General features: G+C 34.7%; 3 protein-coding genes, 2 non-coding genes and 1 pseudogene across 6 annotated transcripts; 3 read left to right on the forward strand and 3 right to left on the reverse strand.

The window, feature by feature from the left end:
* Nucleotides 1-873: 873 nt before the first annotated feature.
* Nucleotides 874-973, reverse strand: Y119D3B.26. Its single transcript, NR_052075.1, has one exon. It is a non-coding gene; the product is annotated as an Unclassified non-coding RNA Y119D3B.26 (non-coding RNA).
* A 4,442-nt stretch (nucleotides 974-5,415) lies between these two features.
* On the reverse strand, nucleotides 5,416-5,463 carry Y119D3B.27. Its single transcript, NR_052076.1, has one exon. It is a non-coding gene; the product is annotated as an Unclassified non-coding RNA Y119D3B.27 (non-coding RNA).
* A 2,504-nt stretch (nucleotides 5,464-7,967) lies between these two features.
* Nucleotides 7,968-9,001, forward strand: fbxa-21 (annotated as a pseudogene). The gene is made up of 3 exons: nucleotides 7,968-8,056; nucleotides 8,116-8,735; nucleotides 8,783-9,001. Coding segments are annotated over exons 1-3 (928 nt in total).
* A 1,999-nt stretch (nucleotides 9,002-11,000) lies between these two features.
* fbxa-61 (F-box domain-containing protein) lies at nucleotides 11,001-14,744 on the forward strand. Its single transcript, NM_064952.7, has 4 exons — nucleotides 11,001-11,206; nucleotides 11,262-11,364; nucleotides 13,078-13,702; nucleotides 14,485-14,744. The coding sequence occupies exons 2-4, from the start codon at nucleotides 11,276-11,278 to the stop codon at nucleotides 14,689-14,691; spliced, it is 921 nt and encodes a 306-aa protein (NP_497353.3). The 5' UTR covers nucleotides 11,001-11,206; nucleotides 11,262-11,275; the 3' UTR covers nucleotides 14,692-14,744.
* A 716-nt stretch (nucleotides 14,745-15,460) lies between these two features.
* Nucleotides 15,461-17,311, forward strand: fbxa-63 (F-box domain-containing protein). The gene is made up of 3 exons (NM_064953.2): nucleotides 15,461-15,599; nucleotides 16,383-16,977; nucleotides 17,030-17,311. Exons 1-3 carry the CDS (start codon nucleotides 15,484-15,486, stop codon nucleotides 17,234-17,236), a joined length of 918 nt encoding a protein of 305 aa, NP_497354.1. The 5' UTR covers nucleotides 15,461-15,483; the 3' UTR covers nucleotides 17,237-17,311.
* Nucleotides 17,312-19,570: 2,259 nt separating this feature from the next.
* fbxa-76 (F-box domain-containing protein) lies at nucleotides 19,571-21,114 on the reverse strand. Its single transcript, NM_001381727.2, has 3 exons — nucleotides 21,036-21,114; nucleotides 19,825-20,380; nucleotides 19,571-19,771 (listed from the first exon to the last, which is right to left on the reverse strand). The coding sequence occupies exons 1-3, from the start codon at nucleotides 21,104-21,106 to the stop codon at nucleotides 19,589-19,591; spliced, it is 810 nt and encodes a 269-aa protein (NP_001368053.1). The 5' UTR covers nucleotides 21,107-21,114; the 3' UTR covers nucleotides 19,571-19,588.
* Between the last annotated feature and the right edge of the window lie 135 nt (nucleotides 21,115-21,249).

Consider the following 21,249-nt stretch of genomic DNA (forward strand, 5'->3'; position numbering starts at 1 on the left):
TTTTCAGAGTTAAGCCTAAACTGTTCTGAAAAATTTTAAATGTTTAATTAAAGCTAATAAATTTTTCTATAGATTGTTACAAAAATTACCAAAAACCTTGATTTTGAACAAAGTTACGTTATTTTGAAATTTTCAAAAATTTTGAAAATTTGAACATACTGTCTTAAAATCAAAATTTTCAGGGTTAAGCCTAAATTTTTTCTGAAAAATGTTATTATTGATTTAGAGTTAATACATTTTTCTATATATTGAAACAAAATTTAAATGAAAATGTTAATTTTGCAAAAAGTTATGATGTTTTGAAATTCTCAAAAAGTTAAAAAAAAATTCCAAAAAAATTAAAACTTTTTTTTTAATTAAAAAAAAATCTACAACCTCGAAATTTTTATCAAAACCGTAATACAATAAAATCTAAATTGTAAATTTATAAAAACCAAACCAAAAAAGCCCAGCCACTTGCCACCCCAACAGTACTTTTAGGCGTAAAAAAACAACAAAATCTACCACCTGTCACTGGTTTTTTCTATAAAAATGTTAATTTTCCCAGAGAAAAACGTATTTTTCAATTTTAAGACTAATGAAAATGGATTTTCTAATGTAAAAAGCCAACGAAAAAGCCCAGAAAACTGTGTAACCAGCCAGCAATAGAGAAAAACTGCACACACACACATATAGACTCCATTTTATTTGCTTTCCACCTTCCAAAAAGAAGCAGTGACCCCCGGTGTGCTCTTTATTTGTGCAAACAGTCGAGCGCATAAAAACCGCCTTTGATTCAAGAGAAATAGAGAAATCAACAGAAAAATCGATTTTTTTGGTAAAATTTGACTGGAGTCAAGTTTTCACCAAAAACAAGACGTTCTACAATAAAACTGTTAACTACAGAATTGTAGCCCTTAAAATTCTGCACATTTTGTTAGTTAAAAATTTTTCGATAACTCAATTCCTAAGAGAGTTATGCGCCTTTAAACTTTAGCCGCCGCAATGCATGCAGAGAGAGTGTGTTGCGGGGGGAGACGCAGGCGGCGAGGCGGTCTGCGTCTCCCCTCCCCCCACACTATTTCTCTCGGCGTAACTTTGAAAGCGCATAACTCTGCTGGGAAAGAAAAATGGTGAAAACTAACAAAATGTGCAGAATTTCAAGGGCTACAAATTGCCAGTTGAACATTTTTTGATAAATTCCTAGATTCTGAGATACAGCAAGAAAATGCGCTCCATTGAAAAACAACTGAAAAAGTACTCAGTTCTAATGACGGAGCCGGGAAATTGTGTGTGTGTGCTCGAGCAAAATGAGCACACAAAAATATAGTCAGAAAACTAGAAAACTACGCCCGAGGCGATTTTTTATATTTCAAAATGAGTTTTTGAATTTTTTTTTCCTTTTTTCTGCTCAGCTTCTAATTTAAACTAAAATTTGTTAGAATTGAACTTGGAAATATTACTAAAAATGTGCAAGTAGCTCAATTCTCTTCAAAACTTCGGGTGTAACTCAGCAAAAAATAGAGCTACAAAAAGGTTATCAACTTACAACTTGTAGGTCTTAAAATTCTGCACATTTTGATAGTTGGAAGTTTTTCAATAGCACTAACCGCTGCAGAGTTATGCGCGTTGAAAGCCAGGCCGCGAGAGTGCGCGCGCAGCGGGGAGACGCAGACGCCATCGCCGTCTGCGTCTCCCCTCCCCCCACACACTCTCGTTGGGGGTAAACTTTAAAGGCGCATATCTCTGCTGGGAGAGAAGTTTTGGAAAAATTAAAAATTGCAAAATGTGTAGAATTTCAAGGGCTACAATTTGTTAGTCGACAATTTCCGGCTAGAAATTCTAGTTTTTGAGATATTCCAGAATTAAGCTTAAAAATGTCTAAAAACAGTGGTAAATCAAAGAAATTTTTATTTTTTATTTTTAAAAAGGTGAAGCCAACACAATTGTTCAAACCGAGACAAGTACCCAACGGCCCAAAGCCCTAGTAATGCATGAGACTCTTCCAAAATGATGAGTCCCTCTGCTGCCTTGTGTTCTTTAAATCTCCACGCTCTCTCGTGCTCTACTATTCATATTTTGCGGTGTGCGTACCGTGGGAATCTTGATGAATTGAATAACGGGCGGGGGCCCCCATCCTCCCCGTTTGATACAATTTGAATAAATTTTTGATTTTCGCACAAGAAACAACTTACCAAAAGTCGAGGTGGTGCCTCCACTGCGAACATTTGTGAAGTCACGGGAGCCTGAAAAGTATAAAAGATTGTGGTTTGAAACTTAAAATAAGGAAAAATAGGAAAATTTCTCTTGAAAACCGGCGAACCTACCAAAATGTTGTCAACTGTCAAATTGTAGCCCTTGAAATTCTACACAATTCATCATTTGGAAACTTTTTAATAACTCAATTTCTAAGGGAGTTATGAGCTTTCAAAGTTTGGAAGAGTGAGAGTGTGTGAAGCGGGGAGAGACGAAGGCGGCGAGAGTGTCTGCGTCTCCCCTCATCGCGCACTATTCGCCGTCTAAACTTTGAATGCGCATAACTCGGCGGGGAATAGAGTTATTAAAAAGTTGAAAACTGATGAAATGGGTGAAACTTCAAGGGCTACAATTTATCAGTTAACAATTTTATTATAGGTTCACTAGTTTTTAAGAAAATTTTAGTTTTACTAGAAATGCCATGAAATTTTGACGTTAAAAGTAGAAAATATGATTTTCGGGGCTATTAAAATAGGTAAAATACGAGGAAAAAATAACTCAGCCTTGCAAGGAATCGAACCCCGGACCTACTGATCCAAAAACCAACTCATTAACCACTAGACTACCGGGAACGTGGCGCCGCAAAAAGTGAGGGCAATGATGAAAGCGGTCCCACAGGTGAAAGGAGACATGTCTTAATTTTTCAAAATTTGGGTTTTCAAATTGTTGTTTTATGATTTTATATGACTTCAATTAATTTAGTTTAAAAATAAAACTTTAGTCCCGAGAATTCATAAATAGAGGAGAAAAATAGGTCAAAACAAAAGGAAAACTAGTGCTAAAAATCGAAAAATAAAGTGTTCATCAATCAGTGGAAATAAATATGAAGCACGGGGTGGTGAAACGGACATAAACCCCCGTTTTTTCCAAGGAATTGTAGTTGTATATTGAATAGAAATCGTGAGATGGAGGAGGGGGGTGAGCCCTTTTTACTTTCCTTGTAAGCAAATAGTTCTGTTAGTTTGGGGGAGTTCGGAGAAACTACGAAAGATTCTAAAATTCTATTTAAAAAAAGAAAAAAAGAAGACGGGAATCGAACCCGGGTCCTTCAGATTACAAAACGAGGCTGTTACCGGCTGCGCCACGCGTCGTGGCCTACTGGTTAACAACTCTGCCTTTTGCGCAAAAGGTCACGGGTTCGAGTCCGTGGGCTGGAAATTAGTTTTTTCAGCAATAAAACATACGGGTCCCGGGGACCCGGGGACTCTTTGTGTTAAACTTTTTTTTTCATAAACCGAGCGGAGTGCACTAGAGAAGCAAAGAGGACTAAGATGAGTGATGAAGTAGGAGTCAAAATGCTTTTTGACGGATTGATGACGCCGAGGCACTGGTTGTTAGACGGCGAACATTCCTGCACACTCAACCACTGGGGGCCGCCGCCCTGTCATTCAAAATGATGATCTGCACTTTGAAGCGGGAAAAATTGCGGTTAAAAAGTTTAAAATTTGAATTTTCAAGAAGTATCAGTTTTTCTTCGATAGAAAAAGCGTTAAAATTAAGGTTTGAGGTGCAAACGCGGTCTACCGCAAAACTTGCTGTTAGGAAAGTGCGCTCCAATGATACATTTCTTAAAAATTGCTGTAAATCTGCAAAAAGTTGTATTTTCTCTAGTTTTGCTAACTTCGAACAGTTGTAAGCTTTAAATCGCTAAAAATTGCGTAAAAATAGAGTTTTTGGTGTAAACGCGCCCTACCGCACAAGGTATGTGTGGGCAAATGCGCCCTAATGAGAAAACGGCTGTAATTTTGCTAGTTTTTCGAATTTCAAAGAGTTTTTAGTTCAAAACTGTTAAAAATTGCATGAAAATTAAGTTTGAAGTGTAAACGTGCTCTACCGTACATGAAAATTTGGTGTAAGTGTGCTCTAATGAGAAAATGACTTTATTTCGGTCAGTTTTGAAGATTTTACAGAATTTTTTTCACGAGAAATGAGAAAATTAGATGAACTAATTTTGAAAATGCAAGTTTGCTCTACCGCACAATAGCTGGCTGTGCAAGTGCGCTCCACTGAGAATTTCCCCAATTTTGCTGTAACTCGGCTCTCCGCGCAGCTAGAAAGAGAATTTTTGGGTTAAATTGAAAAGTAAAAGTAAAATATTGGAAAACTTCAAAAATAAATTCGAAAATATGACAAAAAAATATCGCAAAATGTCAAAAATCACCCAAATTCTGAGATTTTTCCCATAAATGTCCAAGAAAGTGAGGAGGAGGTGGTGGTAGATGGGGGAAAAGGCTTAAGAACACATATAGAGCTCACGGAGCACCCCCTCCAACACAAAACGGGACTCATCAATCATCAATAGGAAATGGGAAGAGAAAAGGGGCCGCGCCCGGGTCCCCTCTCACTTTTTTTTGGAGAATCCCCAAAAAAAACCTGCAAAAGATGATCTATTCTTGTAGCTTCTTTGGATTTTTTTAATTGAAAATTTTATTTTGCCGTTGAATTGTATGTAATAAAATGTTTTTTTTTTGATTTTAAACAAAACAATTTAATTTTTTTTCGGAAAAATCAATTTGTTCCCATTCTACGTAAGACTTCAAAAAACAGATTTTTCTATTATTTTCCAAAAGCTTGAATTATTAGCTTTTTATTAACTGAAAAATTAAAAATTTTGGTCAAGTTTGAAGTAAGTTATGAGTTTTTGAAAAAAAAAACGTCAGAATACCAAAACTGGGCGGATCTACATAAATGTGTCGGTTGAAAAATTACAGCCTTAAAAATTTTACACATTTCACCATTTTTAAAATTTCTAAAATCTCTAGTTTCCGCGGAGTTATGTGCCTTTAAAGTTAGGGCACCGCGCCGCAGGAGACGCAGGCACCATCGCCGCCTGCGTCTCCCCTCCACCACACTCACTCTCCCTGCGGCGCGGTGCCCTAACTTTGTAGACGCATATCTCTGCTGGGAGAAGAGCTAGGAAAATGGGGTAAACTAAGAAAATGTGCAAAATTTCAAGGGCTACAATTTGCTAGTTGATAATTTTTGTGTAGCATTGCTAGTTGCAGAGATATAGCTCTATTTAAGATTTGTTCCAAGAAAACTGGTAAAAATTCACTAAAACACAATTTTAAAGTAGTTTTTCATGAAAAACAAAACAGAAACATCTAGAAACCCTAAAAGTTTGTCAAAAAACCTAAAAAAAGAAGAAAAAAGAAGGGCATGTACACGCTAAGAGTGTCCAAGCGCATCCCCCTTCTTCTTCTTTTGTCACCGATTTATGAATAAATGTGTGAATACAAGAGCGAGGCAACAAGAGACGCAGACACAATATGGCTATTGTTACGTCTATATTTCACAAAGGATGAGTTAGGTGCCAGCCGGCTGGCCAGGAGGGGCTCTATGGTCCCGCACGGCTGGGAAGTGCACCGGGGTGCGATGGTTGCGGGGGAGGTAGGAACTTAATAATTTGGTAGGAAATTTCATGAGCCATATTTTATGTTAAAAGTTAGCTAAAAATCTTTAAAACTGACAAAGTTACGAGGTTTTGAAATTTTCGAGAAATATCGAATTTTTTTGTTTCAGGTCCCGTCAGGAAAACTTACGGGAGTGTGTTGGCATTGAAATATTCTGACATTTTATATAAATTTCTCGCAGAAAATTATATGTGCTTTATTTTAAGGTAAAAATCAGCTAAAAATCTAGAGAATGAACCAAGTTATAGTGGTTTGTAATTTTTGAAATTTCGAAATTTTTTTTTTCATTTTGGGTCCCTCCAGGAAAACTAACCGGACTCTGCTGGTCTTAGGGGTGATAAAATTTTTTAATAATTTTCTGATTGAAAATTTAACAGGCTACATCTGAAGTCAAAAATAAGCTGAAAATCTTAACAACTGACAAAATTATGAACTTTTGAAATTTTCAAAAATTTCGAAAAAAATTTTTTTTTTAGGAATTTAGGTCCCACCCGGAAAACTTACCAGTTAGCTCGTTTTAGAGATCTTAAAAAAAAAATTTTTTTGAACTGTATTTTGAGTCAAAAATTAACGAAAAAGCTCAACAACTGACAAAGTTATGAAGTTTTGAAATTTCCAAAAATTTCCAAAATAATATAATTTTTTTAAATTTTTTTAGAAATTGAGGTCCCGCCAGAAAAACTCACCAAATTCCGCGGATTTTGGGTTTTTTTAAAATTAAAAAAAAGTTTTTTAGAACCTTTCCTGGGGAGGATTTTGAGTCAAAAATTAACCAAAAATCTTAAAAACTGCCAAAGTTACAAAGTTTTTGAAAAATAGCGAAAAACATTTTTTTTTATTTGGAACCCGGCACAACATGACTAAAAATCTTAAAAATTCACATTGAAAATTTTGGGTCCTACCACGAACACTTACGGGGTACTGTAGACTTGACAAAGCAACTAGATCATACGTTTTTTTTTCTACAGTAATCCAAAAAAAATCAAAAATCTTTATTCAAAAAAATCTCAAATCTAAAAACAACAAACTCAAAAAATTAATCGAATTTTATTTTTAACCTTAAATTAATTTTTTTTTCCAATTACCCCACATACCCCTAGATCAAATGGAAAAGATAGGGTCAACTGGAGGGTGGACGCGCTAAAAATGTGCTCCGCGAGCTGTTTTATTACCCTCCAACCGGGAAAAAAAGAGGAGAACGACAACGACATAAATTACTTCATTTATAACAAGAAATGGACGTAGTGGGTGGTGTGGTGTAACCTCGTACTATTAATTGGGTTCGTCACTTTTGTTCTGGGTGGTGGGCAAGATTGGCTCGTCTGTGGATAGGGGTTACCCTAAAAATGTTTGTTAAATCGTGGTAGTTCAGGTAGCTCAAATATTGTTCTACATTTTAAAACAAAATTTACCTGAAAATCTTGAAAACTGACAAAGTTACAAAGTTTTGAAAATTTTCGAAGAAATTTTTTTTTAATTTTGGGACCTTTTTCGAAAAATTTCTAAAACATTGTAGTCTTGAATTTATTGAAAATCCTATTAAAAAATAATATAACATTTATTAAGGAAAAAAATAATCTGAAAATTTAAAAAATTAGCAAAGTTACAGCGGTTTGAAATTTTTCAAAAATTTCAAAATTTTCAAAATCTCAAAAAATTGAGAAATTCGGATAACCTTCAGGATTACTGTAGTTTTTTGACATAATTGGATTAGTGCATTAAACCACATATTTGAGATATTTTTCAATACTTGAAGCTAATAACTATTTAAAAAAAACCAAGAAATTACAAATTTTAGAGGTTTCAAGAAATTGAAAAAAATCGAAAAATTGTTTTTGGGTCTCACCGCGAAAAATTATTAAATTATTGTAAGTTTTTAAAAAAAATCAATGTTCAAAAACAATTTCCACTTATCTCAATCAATTTTCCAGACTGAAAATGTCAAAAATTGACGAAAAAGTTTTCAAAATTTTTTGAGAAATTTGAGTACAAAATTCGTTCATTTGAACCAATTTTGGATCTATAGCAGTCCTCCTTCAAGCTCAAACTATTGTCATTTTTCGATTTTTTAAACCGTCATAAAACATTTTTGGAACAATTTTTCATTACGAAATTCGTTCAGTTGAGCACAATTTGGGCTTATACGTTCAAAACCGTTCTAATCGTTACCCCTACTTTATTGGCACAACTCGTGACTTTCATACTGTTTGTTCTGAAAAAGAGCATAGAGACGGGAACATTTAAACTGATAAGAGCGCAAATTTTAAATTCAAGTTTTCTTATTCAGATTTTTACTCAGTTTCAGACAGCCTTCCAAAAATGTCCGATGAACATATAGAACCAAAATTGCTTGATATGCCAGTGGAGATTGCTGAGCAAATATTGGAAAAGCTTCCGTTTCCTGTAGCGTAAGTTTTTCTTGATTTTGACAGAGCGATGATTTTTTTCATATATTTTTATGTTTCAGGCGTTCGTAAAGTGTGTCGAAGTTTGAGAACCGTTGTTGATAAACTCGTGTTTCCAGTTCATAAAATCGATTTTCATATGTATGATAATCATGTTTCTACGAACTTTGACAATCTCCTAACCAAATACACTGATGCATTGAACAACGTAACAACTGTCACTTACAGGAAACAAGACAAGCGCATTGAAGGTGGAAATTTCGTGAAGATTGCGTTCAAGGATTTGGAATTGTTATTAAATCGCGTGTACAGACTACATTTTGCAATCAACGCCAAAAATAAGACGGCACACGACTTTGTCACACCTCTCATGGAAGTATTAAAAGCTAAAAAATGTGTTCACGCAACGGAATTAACTTTCTGGAGTTTCTCATTCAACGACATTATTTCGATTCTCCAGTTTTTTGATGATCAAGTACTGAAAAGAATTGAGATTTTGTGTACTGAAAGAATTGATCATATCGAACGAATATTTGATTTACCTCAATGGAAAAATGCAAGCAACTTTGAACTGCGAGGCACTGTATTCAACCATGAACATATTGAACAGCTGTTTCATTTCAAAGAGTTCCAAATCGCATTAGATGAATTCTCTATTCAAGATGCACGCAAATTAAAAGATGTATGTTACAATTGGATTATTTTGATTTATCGCCTAATATTTTTCAGGATCTTATGGAAAGAAGCACATTCCAAAAATGCACGATCAGTGAGTTTCCCAATGGAAATCGAATCGAGATTGTGAGAGTTTTTTGGCCTGAATACAATGGAAATTACCATCACAACAACTTTATACATTCATTTGACAGTTCCAGTTTTCGTATTATCTGTGACCATTATTTTTATGGGAACACTTTGAAATGGGAATTCACGATTGAAAGATTGTGAATATATTTTTCAAACAATCGAGTCTAGTATAATTGATAACCTACGATACTACTCATACCACTTGCTTATGCTCATATAAAAATTATTAACCTATGTACATGCCTTCTATACGTATTCATTTTTTTTTGTGTGAACCTTTATTCTGTATTAATCTATGTGTTCTATTACGATAAACAAATCGTGTCCAAATAAATATGTATTCTAATTTTACTGTGTGTGCGACCGATTTTACAATTTCACTGTAGAAAAAATTCAAAATGCAATATTGTTTGGAAATTCATTCCCTATACAAATTGTTTACACTGGTAGATTTTTTTTGGGGAACTGTCATCATAAAACATAAGAAACGCCATATTGCGTCGTGAGAAAAAACATTTAGATAAGTCTCTAAGCTTTTCCTACTCTCTTTCTAGTTCTGAAAACTGTACAAATAAATATGCTGAAAATTCAAAAAGTCTGCAAACACCGTCACACAGAGCGGGAGAGCAGAGGGGACCTATAGAGACGCAAAAAAACAGTGATTTTTGTTTCGTTATCTAAACCTCTTGCCTCATTTTGCACTATTCCTAAATATCTTTATTTCGTAATTTTCTTGTTGTAGAGCGGTATAGCTTAGATTTTCAGAGTTTATATTCAAACTATGTCAACTACCAACGGAGGCCAATGTCAAGTAAAAACGAAGACGATTTCCCTGGTCGACATGCCTCTGAAGGTCGCTAATCTAGTTTTGGAAAAGCTGGAGCTCATTGATTTGTGAGTTGTTTTCATTTATTTTAGAAACTTCACGTAGACCTTACAGATTGAGATCCCGAAAAGTGTGCACGGGTTTAAGAACCGCCGTTGATAACCTTGAGCTTTGTTTTGACAACGTCTGTTTAACTCTACGGAAGGAGACACTAAGGAGACCATCAGTCATCTCGTGCGTCCGGATCAAAGCGACCCTGTTTGTGCAAGGATCGCAGACGGATATTAAGGCCACTTTGGTTCCGTTGAGTAGAGTTTGATGGGCCGATTCGGTGTCCACGCAAAGTGGCCGTGCGTTGTTACTCTCCAGACTTTGCAGTTCACGTTGTCCACCATTCAAACCATTTACGTAATGAATAGTCCAATAATCCAATGCACGTGGTATGGCACGTAAATTGTCGAGCTCCTCAATAATATTTTACAGGCGAAGCAGAGACTGACGGTGTGAGCTGGCGCCCATCATGAATGAGCTCACGGAGGAGACGGAAACCTTCTTCCAAGAGACGATGTCGGAGTTCCCGGCGGGGGATAATTGGACGCATCAGGTTCTCCAGAACCTCTCCGGTGACCACAGTAAAACCCTCGCAAAAGAGGGCAACATACATGACCATGCTGGCCAAGGCGCCAAACGACGACCTGTCGCCTTGTTTTCTCCTCAAAATACCACGGACATCAAATTGGCTGGACATTTTTTTATTGCTACAATAATAGACGTTAAAGAGACCTAGAAAAAAAAGGGTAAAATTTTTTGTACTTGTACATTACATACCCTCATTTTAAAAGTAGTTTTATAAGTTGGGAAAATAAAAACATGTGGCAATTTTAGTCTTAAGATATGGCATTTTTGAGTCTAAAGAGGAAAAAAATGTATATACCACGTTTAATTTCTATTTTAAAAATCTCAGGAGCGGTAGAGAAGTATTTGAAGAATCCGTAGATGAAGTGGTGAAAAAAATAAGACGTACGTAGAGGTGACCAAACAAATGAATGTGTAAAAAGGGGTGTACAGTGCTCTCTTTTATACAGAATTCCCACGAAAATTAGAGTAGGTCAAATCGGGGTGCGATAAAGAAGATAAATGCCTCTAGATAACATCAAATAGGACACATCTACTATTGAGGTTGAAAAAAATGAAGAAGTCGGTACTGAGAACCGTAATTGATAACCATCTATCGGGAAAACCTATTGAAACATGTGACGGGTGGCGATAACGCTTTCTGCGGTCTCAGAAAATTTGAATTCTCCGCAAAAAATTTTTTCACAGAAATTAGAATTTCGCGCCAAAATTTTCTGTTCAGCAAATTTGAATTTTCCGCGAAAATTTTTTCAAAGTAATTTGAATTTCGCGCCAAAATTTTCTTCTCAGCAAATTTGAATTTCGCCAAAATGTTTTCACAGAAATTTGATCTTTTCGAAAAATACTTATTCACTTATCACACGCCTATTGAAAAATTGATAAGAGTAGGTCTTGCAACACATTTCGACATTTTATTTTCTCAATTTTCCAAATTCTTAGGCAAAATTGAAAAGATGCCTGATACCAATGTGACAAATTCTTTGCTCGATCTACCTCTGAATGCCGCAAACCAAATTTTTGAAAAGTTGGAGCCCATGGATCGGTGAGTTTTTAAAAACTTTTTATTCTTGAGTGTTCTTGACGCTGATGTGGAAATCAGGGGTAGGCGGCAAACGGTTTTTCCGGCAAACCGGAAAATTGCCGGAATTGAAACTTGTTGGCAAATCGGCAATTTGCCGGATTTGAAAATTTCCGGCAAATCGGCAATTGGCCGGAATTGAAAATTGTTGGCAAATCGGCAAATTCCTGGAATTGAAATTTCTGGCAAACCGGCAATTGGCCGGAATTGAAATTTGTTGGCAAATCGGCAATTTGCCGAAATTGAAAATTTCCGGCAAATCGGCAATTGGCCGGAATTGAAATTTGTTGGCAAATCGGCAATTTGTCGGAATTGAAAATTTCCGGCAAATCGGCAATTGGCCGGAATTGAAATTTGTTGGCAAATCGGCAATTGGCCGGAATTGAAATTTGTTGGCAAATCGGCAATTTGCCGGAATTGAAAATTTCCGGCAAATCGGCAATTGGCCGGAATTGAAAATTGTTGGCAAATCGGCAAACCTGTAGTTTGCCGGAATTGAAAATTGTTGGCAAATCGGCAAATTGCCGGAATAGAAAATTTCCGGCAAATTGCCGGAATTGAAAATTATTGGCAAATTGACAAACCGACAAATTGCCGGAATAGAAAATTTCCGGCAAATCGGTAAATTGCCGGAATTAAAAATTTCCAGCAAATCGGCAACTGGAAAGTTGCCGGATTTGAAAATTGTTGGCAAATCGGCAAGTTGCCGAAATTAAAATTTCTTGCAAATCGACAAATTGCCGGATTTGAAAACTGTTGGCAAATCGGCAATTTGCCAGAATTGAAATTTCCGACAAATCGGCGAATTGCCGAAATTAAAATTTCTTGCAAATCGACAAATTCCCGGATTTGAAATTTGTTGGCAAATCGGCAGTTTGCCAGAATTGAAATTTCCGGCAAATCGGCGAATTGCCGGAATTGAAAATTCCGGCAAACTGGCAAGTTGCCGGAATTGAAATTTCCGGCAAATCGGCGAATTGCCGGAATTGAAAATTTCCAGCAAATCGGCAATCGCAAAATTGCCGTATTTGAAAATTGTTGGCAAATCGGCGAATTGCCGGAATTAAAATTTCCGGCAAACCGGCAATTGGCCGAAATTTAAATTTCTGGCAAACAGGCAATTGGCCGGAATTGAAATTTGTTGGCAAATCGGCAATTTGCCAGAATTGAAATTTCCGGCAAATCGGCAACCGGAAAATTGCCGAAATTGAAAATTTCCAGCAAATCGGCAACCGGAAAGTTGCCGGATTTGAAAATTGTTGGCAAACTGGCAAGTTGCCAAAATTAAAATTTCTTGCAAATCGACAAATTGCCGGATTTGAAAACTGTTGGCAAATCGGCAAATTCCCGGAATTGAAATTTCCGACCAATTGCAGAAATTTGTCGGCACATTGTGGTTTTACACATTTGTTTTGGAAATTTCAGAATTTCACTTTTAATCGGCGAAATTGCAGGCATCTTATGAATGTTCCTAAATCTATTTTGAAAAGTAAAAAATTTCTATGAGAATATCTAAAGAGAAAAAAAATTCAAAAAGGCACATTTTTCTTTAAATACTTTTGGCAATTTGATATCCGGCAAACGGCAAATCGTCAGTTTGCCGAAAACGAAAATTTCCGGCAATTTCAAGCAATTTGCCGGAAAAGATCGTTTGCCCACCTCTGGTATGAATTACAGATTGAGATCACGTAAAGTATGTCGAGTTTTGAGGGCCGCTATGGATAAGCTTGGAGTTCGATTCGACACAATCCATTTTAGCATGTGGATGGAAAAATTCGAGTTGACGTTGGACGGAATTGAAATCATTTATACAGAAGCAGGTGGTGGTGGTTCACGTGTGATTTACAATGGTCAAGAAAAGCTAATTCTAGAACATGAAGCTTACACAGAAAGAGCTTTCAAGGATTTGAAGATTGTATGGAAGCATGTTTCAAAATTATCAATTTTTAACTGTACTGAAGATGGATGCAGCTGTTCCACTGTCCCTTCTTTTATTGATTTTTTGAAGTCTGAAGAAAGGATTTATGTTAAGGAAATTGCACTTGTAAAATTCTCGTTCAATGCTGTCATTTCTATGTTTCCGCATTTCAATGATCTGGAAAGTATTGAATTGATCAGTGTAGGCCCCATTAATCAATTCAACCGACTCACTCATTTGGCTCAGTGGAAAAAAGCACAAAGCTTCTGCATTTATGATTCTGTGTTTGACAGTGAACTGATTGTTCAGCTCTTTCATTTCAAATGTTTTACTATCTCAAGAATGACCGATTTTTCAACAAAAATTGCCGTTAAAATTAGAGATGTAAGTTATCAAGTGTTGTCCTTTAGGCATGATTTTTTGAAGTCTGAAGAAAGGATTTATGTTAAGGAAATTGCACTTGTAAAATTCTCGTTCAATGCTGTCAATGTGTGCTTGAAAAAAAATGGTCCGTTACGACCAAAACTGACTGAATAACGGCCATTTGAAGTTTATCTCATTTGTGGGTTAATTCAAAGTGCCCTGGTTGAGTTTTGCCTGAATTTTTGGGGCTTGGAATAAGCTTAAAGGTGGACTAAGCTCAGTGGGGAAATTTCTTCAAAACACGCCGCCTATGGGATCACAATGACCGAATATCATGATAAAAAAATTAAAAAAAAATTTCTAAATTTTATATGATTTTTTGAAAATTGGAAAAATCACAGTTTTCCCCTAATTTCTATTTGAATTACCGCCAATTGAACTCGTTCATTGGAGCGCGCTTGCATTGTTTTCATTTTTTTTTCTTATTATTTCACTCATTTTCTTCATTTTTTGGGGGTTTTTAATCGGAAAATGAAAGAATTGAACAAGAAAAATGCACAATGTTTATTAAAAAGTAATTGAAAATGCATAAAACTCTGAAGCAATTAGGGGAAAACTGTGATTTTTTCAATTTTCAAAAAATCATATAAAATCTGGAAATTTTTTTTGAATTTTTTTATCATGATATTCGGTTATTGTGGTACCATAGGCATGTTTTAAGGCAATTTCTCCACAGGGTATAGTCCTTTTAACGGTTGTCCAGCGCTTCCGTGTTTTGTTTGATAATACCTCGACTTTTGCAGAATCTCATGAGAAGAAATGCATTTCAAAGTTGCAATATAACTTTTGATAAGTCAACTTCGAATCCAGTGGAAATTGCAAAAGTGTTCAATTGTACCGGCGAAAATGAATTCAGGACGGAATATTATTCAAACGATATCAATAGATATACAATTGGATTGAAATCTTGCAATTCGAAAATTGCCGTGTTTTCTGCAAGGAGATGTTAATAGATAAGAGCCATATTTTCGAGCCGTTTTGATTTTCGCAATAAAATGTTTCATCTTTAAAATTTGTGTTGCTGAATGATAGAATTCAACATTTGGAGCAATTGTATTTTTGTTCAAATGTTTAGAATTTTATGCTCTATGCGATTCGTTTAAACAAATTCAATATTCGTTCAAAACTTAAAAAAAAAAATTTTGTCAGTGCAATTTTTTTTGGTCAGTGCACACGTTTTTTGGTCAGTGCACACGCTTTTTGGTCAGTGCCCATGTTTTTAATCGGGTAATTCATATATGGAGAATTCAGAAAACCTAGGTTTAACCCATCAAAAACTATTAAAAAGTGGCAAAAATGGGCAATTAATTGTAAAAATTCACAATTTTGAAATTCCTCTAAAATGGTTAATTTTATACATAGTTAGAGGACTCAAAATTTATCTCCAAACACTGAAAATTGCCTTATTTCAGTTTCCAGTGGTTTTGTACAATTTCAAAAATTATGTTTTCTGCCTAAAAAAAGGACGGTCATTAGATGGCTGAAAAAATGTGAACTGGGCTCGAGTTTTCCAATAATTTCATTGACAATTTCAAAAATTTGCAAACACCTCGTCACACAGCGCGGGAGAGCAGAGACTGAAATGCCTAGGCTACCGAGACGCAGAGAAAAAGAGCGTCAGTTTTTGTTTTGTTATCTAAACCTCTTGCCTCGTTTTGCAATATTGCCAAATAACTTTATTTCGTAATTTTTTTTGTAGTAGGTCTTGTATATCTTAGATTTTCAGAGATAATTTTCAAAATATGTTAGCTACCAACAGAGATGATCAATGTCAAGTTAAAACGAAGAAAGTTTCGTTGCTCGAAATGCCTCTGGAGGTTGCTAATCTTGTTTTGGAAAAACTGGAGCTTATTGATTTGTGAGTTGTTGTCATATTACTAGAACAGAGGATAGGAGTTTTTTGCCGCTTCTAAAACTTGTTAAAGACATATTTTTATTGCATCATGAGACTCAAAATTGTCTGAAAAAACCAAATTTCTTAATGAAACTTCTTGAAAACTTCTCCGAAAAAAGTTATAGCAGCTCAAAAAATGACCTAAAATTAATTAAAATTTGAAATTTGCCCGACTTGTTGAAAAAAAAAAACAAAAAAGAAGGTGTCTAATTTTGTTGAAAACGGGTAATTCATGTATGCTGAATTCAGAAAATCTAGGTTTAACCCATGAAAAACTTTTGAAAAGTGGCAAAAATGACAATTTATTGTTTTTGGTCAGTGCAAATTTTTTTTTTTTGGTCAGTGCAAATGTTTTTTGGTCAGTGCAAATTTTCTTTGGTCAGTGCACACGTTTTTAATCGGGTAATACATATATGAAGAAATTCGAAAATCTATGTTTAACCCATCAATATGAAAATCATATGAAAAAGTAGCAAAAATGGGCAATTTATGGCAAAATTCACAATTTTGAAACTTCTCTAAAATGGTTAATTTTGTAGGTAGAAGACTCAAAATTGATTTTCGAACACTTAAAAATTGTCCTTTTTTAAATTTCCAGTGGTTTTGTACAATTTTAAATATTATTTTTTCTGCCCAAAAAAAGGACAGATAGCTAAAAAAAATTGGGCAAAAATTAAAAAAAATGTTTAAACTTGTTGAAAAAAAGTGAAGTATTTTAAAGTCGGCAAAATATTTTTTTTGTTACAGGTTGAGAGCCCGAAAAGTGTGCACGGCTCTGAGAACTGCCGTTGATAAACTTGGACCTCGTTTTGACGCCATTTGTTTAACCCTACGGAAGGAAACACTCAAGTTGCAATTTGACGAAAATATGATCAGTTACACAGTTAATAATAGTACAGCTGTGTCTTACCAAAACCGGAAAATTCTAATTAAAGGGGAAAACTTCATGAAAATAATGCTCAAGGATTTGAAGATAATATTGAAGCACGTAGAGAAATTGGAAATTGTTAATCAGGAAGACATTATCTCGAATTTCATAGAGGCGTTGAAAACTGAAGTATATATTCAAGTAAAGCATATTTCATTTTGGAAGTTCCCCCTTAAAACTGTAATTCTACTACTCCCATTTTTCAATGCCCCGGAACAAATTATATTGTGGAGTCCTGGGCTTCTTGATCGATTCGAAGACTTAATTAATTTGGAGCAATGGAAAATTGCAAAAAGAATGCATATTTATGATTCTGTACTTATCAGTAGACATATTGTTCATCTATTTCATTATGAGGAGTTCGGTATCGTCATCACTGATTTTCCAAGCCAAGTCGCAGTTCAAATAAGAGATGTATGTACATAAGTAATAGGTTTCTTATTTGGAAAATCGGTTATTTTTGCAGGATCTCATGAGAAGAAGTACATTTCAAAGATGCAATATATTCTGTTGCGAGTCAAAATCAGACCCAATTGGAATTGCAAAAATATTCCAGCCGGACTATACTGGTGGTAGTTATTTTGAATTCGAATATTCAGATGATATCAATAGTTTTGTGGTTAATTGTGAATATTATCGCGAGGGAATCAAGTTTTCTGTGAGGAAATGTTGAAAATTAATACTCTTTCATTTGTTTCTTTTGTAATTGTAGAGTTTTTTTTTAAATAAAGGTTGCAGAATTTGTAATAGTTTAAAAAAAACTAGAAAACCATGAGGAAATAACTTAAAACATCATTATGGTACCAACTGCAATATTAACCAGTTTACAAGTGTTTTCAAAAAATCTTAAACAGAAGAGAAATTCAAAACTATTTTTGGCTGATAAAACACGTTTTTCTAACACTAAGCATCCCTTTTTTGCACATTTTTTGCACAATTTTTGCACAATTTTTGCACATTTTTGCACAATATTCGCACATTTTTTGCACATTTTTTGCACAATTTTTGCACAATTTTTGCACATTTTTGCACAATATTCGCACATTTTTTGCACATTTTTTGCACATTTTTGCACATTTTTTGCACAATTTTTGCACATTTTTGCACATTTTTTGCACAATTTTTGCACATTTTTGCACAATATTCGCACATTTTTTGCTCATTTTTGCACATTTTTTGCACATTTTTTGCACATTTCTTGCACATTTCTTGCACATTTCTTGCACATTTCTTGCACATTTTTTGCACAATTTTTGCACATTTTTGCACAATATTCGCACATTTTTTGCACATTTTTTGCACATTTTTGCACATTTTTTGCACATTTTTGCACATTTTTTGCACAATTTTTGCACATTTTTGCACATTTTTTGCACAATTTTTGCACATTTTTGCACATTTTTTGCACAATTTTTGCACATTTTTGCACAATATTCGCACATTTTTTGCTCATTTTTGCACATTTTTTGCACATTTTTTGCACATTTCTTGCACATTTCTTGCACATTTCTTGCACATTTTTTGCACAATTTTTGCACATTTTTGCACAATATTCGCACATTTTTTGCACATTTTTTGCACATTTTTGCACATTTTTTGCACATTTTTGCACATTTTTTGCACAATTTTTGCACATTTTTGCACATTTTTTGCACAATTTTTGCACAATTTTAGCACATTTTTAGCACATTTTTTGCTCATTTTTGCACATTTTTTGCACATTTTTTGCACATTTTTGCACAATATTCGCACATTTTTTGCACATTTCTTGCACATTTTTGCACATTTTTGCACAATATTCGCACATTTTTTGCACATTTTTTGCACATTTTTGCACATTTTTTGCACAATTTTTGCACATTTTTGCACATTTTTTGCACAATTTTTGCACATTTTTAGCACATTTTTGCACATTTTTGCACAATGTTCGCACATTTTTGCACATTTTTAGCACATTTTTTGCACATTTTTTGCACGTTTTTGCACATTTTTAGCACATTTTTTGCACATTTTTTGCACATTTTTGCACATTTTTTGCACAATTTTTGCACATTTTTGCACATTTTTTGCACAATTTTTGCACATTTTTAGCACATTTTTGCACATTTTTGCACAATGTTCGCACATTTTTGCACATTTTTAGCACATTTTTTGCACATTTTTTGCACGTTTTTGCACATTTTTAGCACATTTTTTGCACATTTTTGCACATTTTTTGCACAATTTTTGCACATTTTTTGCACGTTTTTGCACATTTTTAGCACATTTTTTGCACATTTTTGCATATGTTTTGTTTGGAAATGTTTTTAAATTGGTTATGTTCATGCAGTAAAAAAGTGTCTTACCTGAAAAAATAGCACATTTTTTGAACTTTCAGATGAATGTATGACCGTTTTTGTAGCTACCATATTCATTTCAAAAAAAAAACAAAAAAAAGTTGTATATCTAATATGCTTTATATGAATTTTCAGGCATATGTTTGACTACATCCCTGTAAATTTTGACACCTCCAACTGCAATATTAACCAATTTATAATACAAGTGTGTTTTTATTTTTGAAAATTAGGTTTGAATGGGCTAATATCCGTACTGAAAAAATGTTGAAAGTTTTTTTAATTCAGAAAAATTCAAAACTATTTTTTTTATTATAAAACACGTTTTTTTAAAGCATCCCTATGATTGAACTTTTGGCGGTAATTCAAATTGAAATTTTTTCACAAATGTCAAAAAAATCATATAAAATTTAGGAAATTAAGGAAGTATTTTTGTAATATAATAGAAAATGTGAAAAATGAGCTGCCAACAAAAACCTAAAAATTATTTATTTGTTATGTTATGTCGATGCACCATGACATATTTAAAAAAATCTGAGTCCTGACAAAAGATCCTGATACGGAGACTTATGATCAAAGTTCTAGGGGGTCTAATTTTTTTAAAATAAATTTTTTAAAGAATTTTTTTGCCGATTTAGATATTTTTAGAGCCTAAACATCTTAATCAAGGAGCTAAAGCAAATTAAATTTATTCATTCATTCCTCCTAATACAAAAACTTGACGAATTCAACGTAACAGTGAACGCATGTCCATATTCAAATGATTCCCCATCAGTGTAGTCCGGCTTGAATACTCTTGCAAGCTCCGGAATGTTCATTTCCATGTCGGGGAAGCGAATATAGCAGTACTGGAAGGATCCGTTTTTCAGAAGATCCTGAAATTGGATTTTTCACATTGAAATCGCATTTTTTGGCATAAAAAACTCACATCTCTGATCCCAACCGCATTATCCACCGAAAACGAGTCCACTACTATGTAAAACCACGGAATATGGAAAAAGTTCCCGAGCAGGGCTACATTAACGGTTTGGTTGTACCAATTTAGCCGTGACACTTTCTTCCATTGGCTCAGCTGAACGAGCTCTTCAAGTTTTTCCACACCTGTGATCCGCTCTATGTGGAGACTTCCTTGAACATTGAAGAATGGTAGTAGAAGTAGAATTTCCAGGGCTTTGAGCCCGTTAAACTCGAGATTTCGGACTGTGCACAGGTTTTCGAGGTTTTCCAGGTTTTTCAGGGTAGAAGCCAGATATTTTACTAGATTCCTTCGTTTTTCCTGATCTTCACTTTCAAAAACCACACAAATATCATCTAACTCATCTTTCAAAATCACATCCAAATTATTAAAGGGTACTACTTGCTCCCCGTCAATAGTTAACACGACTTTATTATCCGGCCTCAGTGACATTACCGCTTCCTCGCATCCAATTCCATGGCTATCCACAGCAGTTCGGAAGTTTCTAGACACATTCCGTAGGGTTAACCTAAAAAATGTTGTAGAGCTCAAAATTCTGTACATTTTTGCAATTGAAAGTTTTTCAATAGCACCATTTCCTGCAGAGTTACACCACGTTTAAGTTGACGGGCGAAAGAGTGTGGTGGAGGGGAGACGCAGAGAGCGCGCTGCGTCTCCCCTCCCCTCACACTCTCTCGCTGCAAAATCTTCCAAAAGGCGTAATTCTGCGTAGGGTGGTGATAGAGAAAACATTCCAAAAACAAAAGTGCTTAGAATTTTATGCTCTACAAGATACGTTTATCAAAAACTGAGTTTTTCAAAAAAAAAAACTTTAAAAAGTTTTTGTAAGCTTCTTGACACATTTCGCAGGGTTAACCTAAAAAATGTTTAAGTGCTCAAAATTCTGCACATTTTTGCAATTGAAAGTTTTTCTTTAGCACCATTCCCTGCAGAGTTATAGCAGTTTCAAGTTGGCGGGCGAAATAGTGTGGTAGAGGGGAGACGCAGAGAGCGCGCTGCGTCTCCCCTCCCCCACACTCTCTCGCTGCGAAATCTTCTAAAAGGCGTAACTCTGCGTTGGGTGGTGATAGAAAAAAATTCAAAAAGCAAAAATATTTAGAATTTTATGCTCTACAAGATGTATTTATAAAAAAACGGTGCTTTTCAAAAAAAAATTGATTAACCTGTGAATTGGCTCCAGTTTTTCAATAACTTCATTGATAATTTCAATTGGTAATGTTGTAAGTCTTGCCATGCTGCAAAGAGTTAAGAAATGAGTTTGTAAGAGAATTTTCAACAATAAAGATAAATATGCACATATTGCGACGTGAAAAAGGACATTTTGATAACAAAACCAGCATTTTTTCTTTCTCTGAGTCTCAAAACTCTCTAGTGCTA

This window comes from Caenorhabditis elegans, chromosome III (assembly GCF_000002985.6).
Source record: "Caenorhabditis elegans chromosome III".
Classification (NCBI taxonomy): domain Eukaryota; kingdom Metazoa; phylum Nematoda; class Chromadorea; order Rhabditida; family Rhabditidae; genus Caenorhabditis; species Caenorhabditis elegans.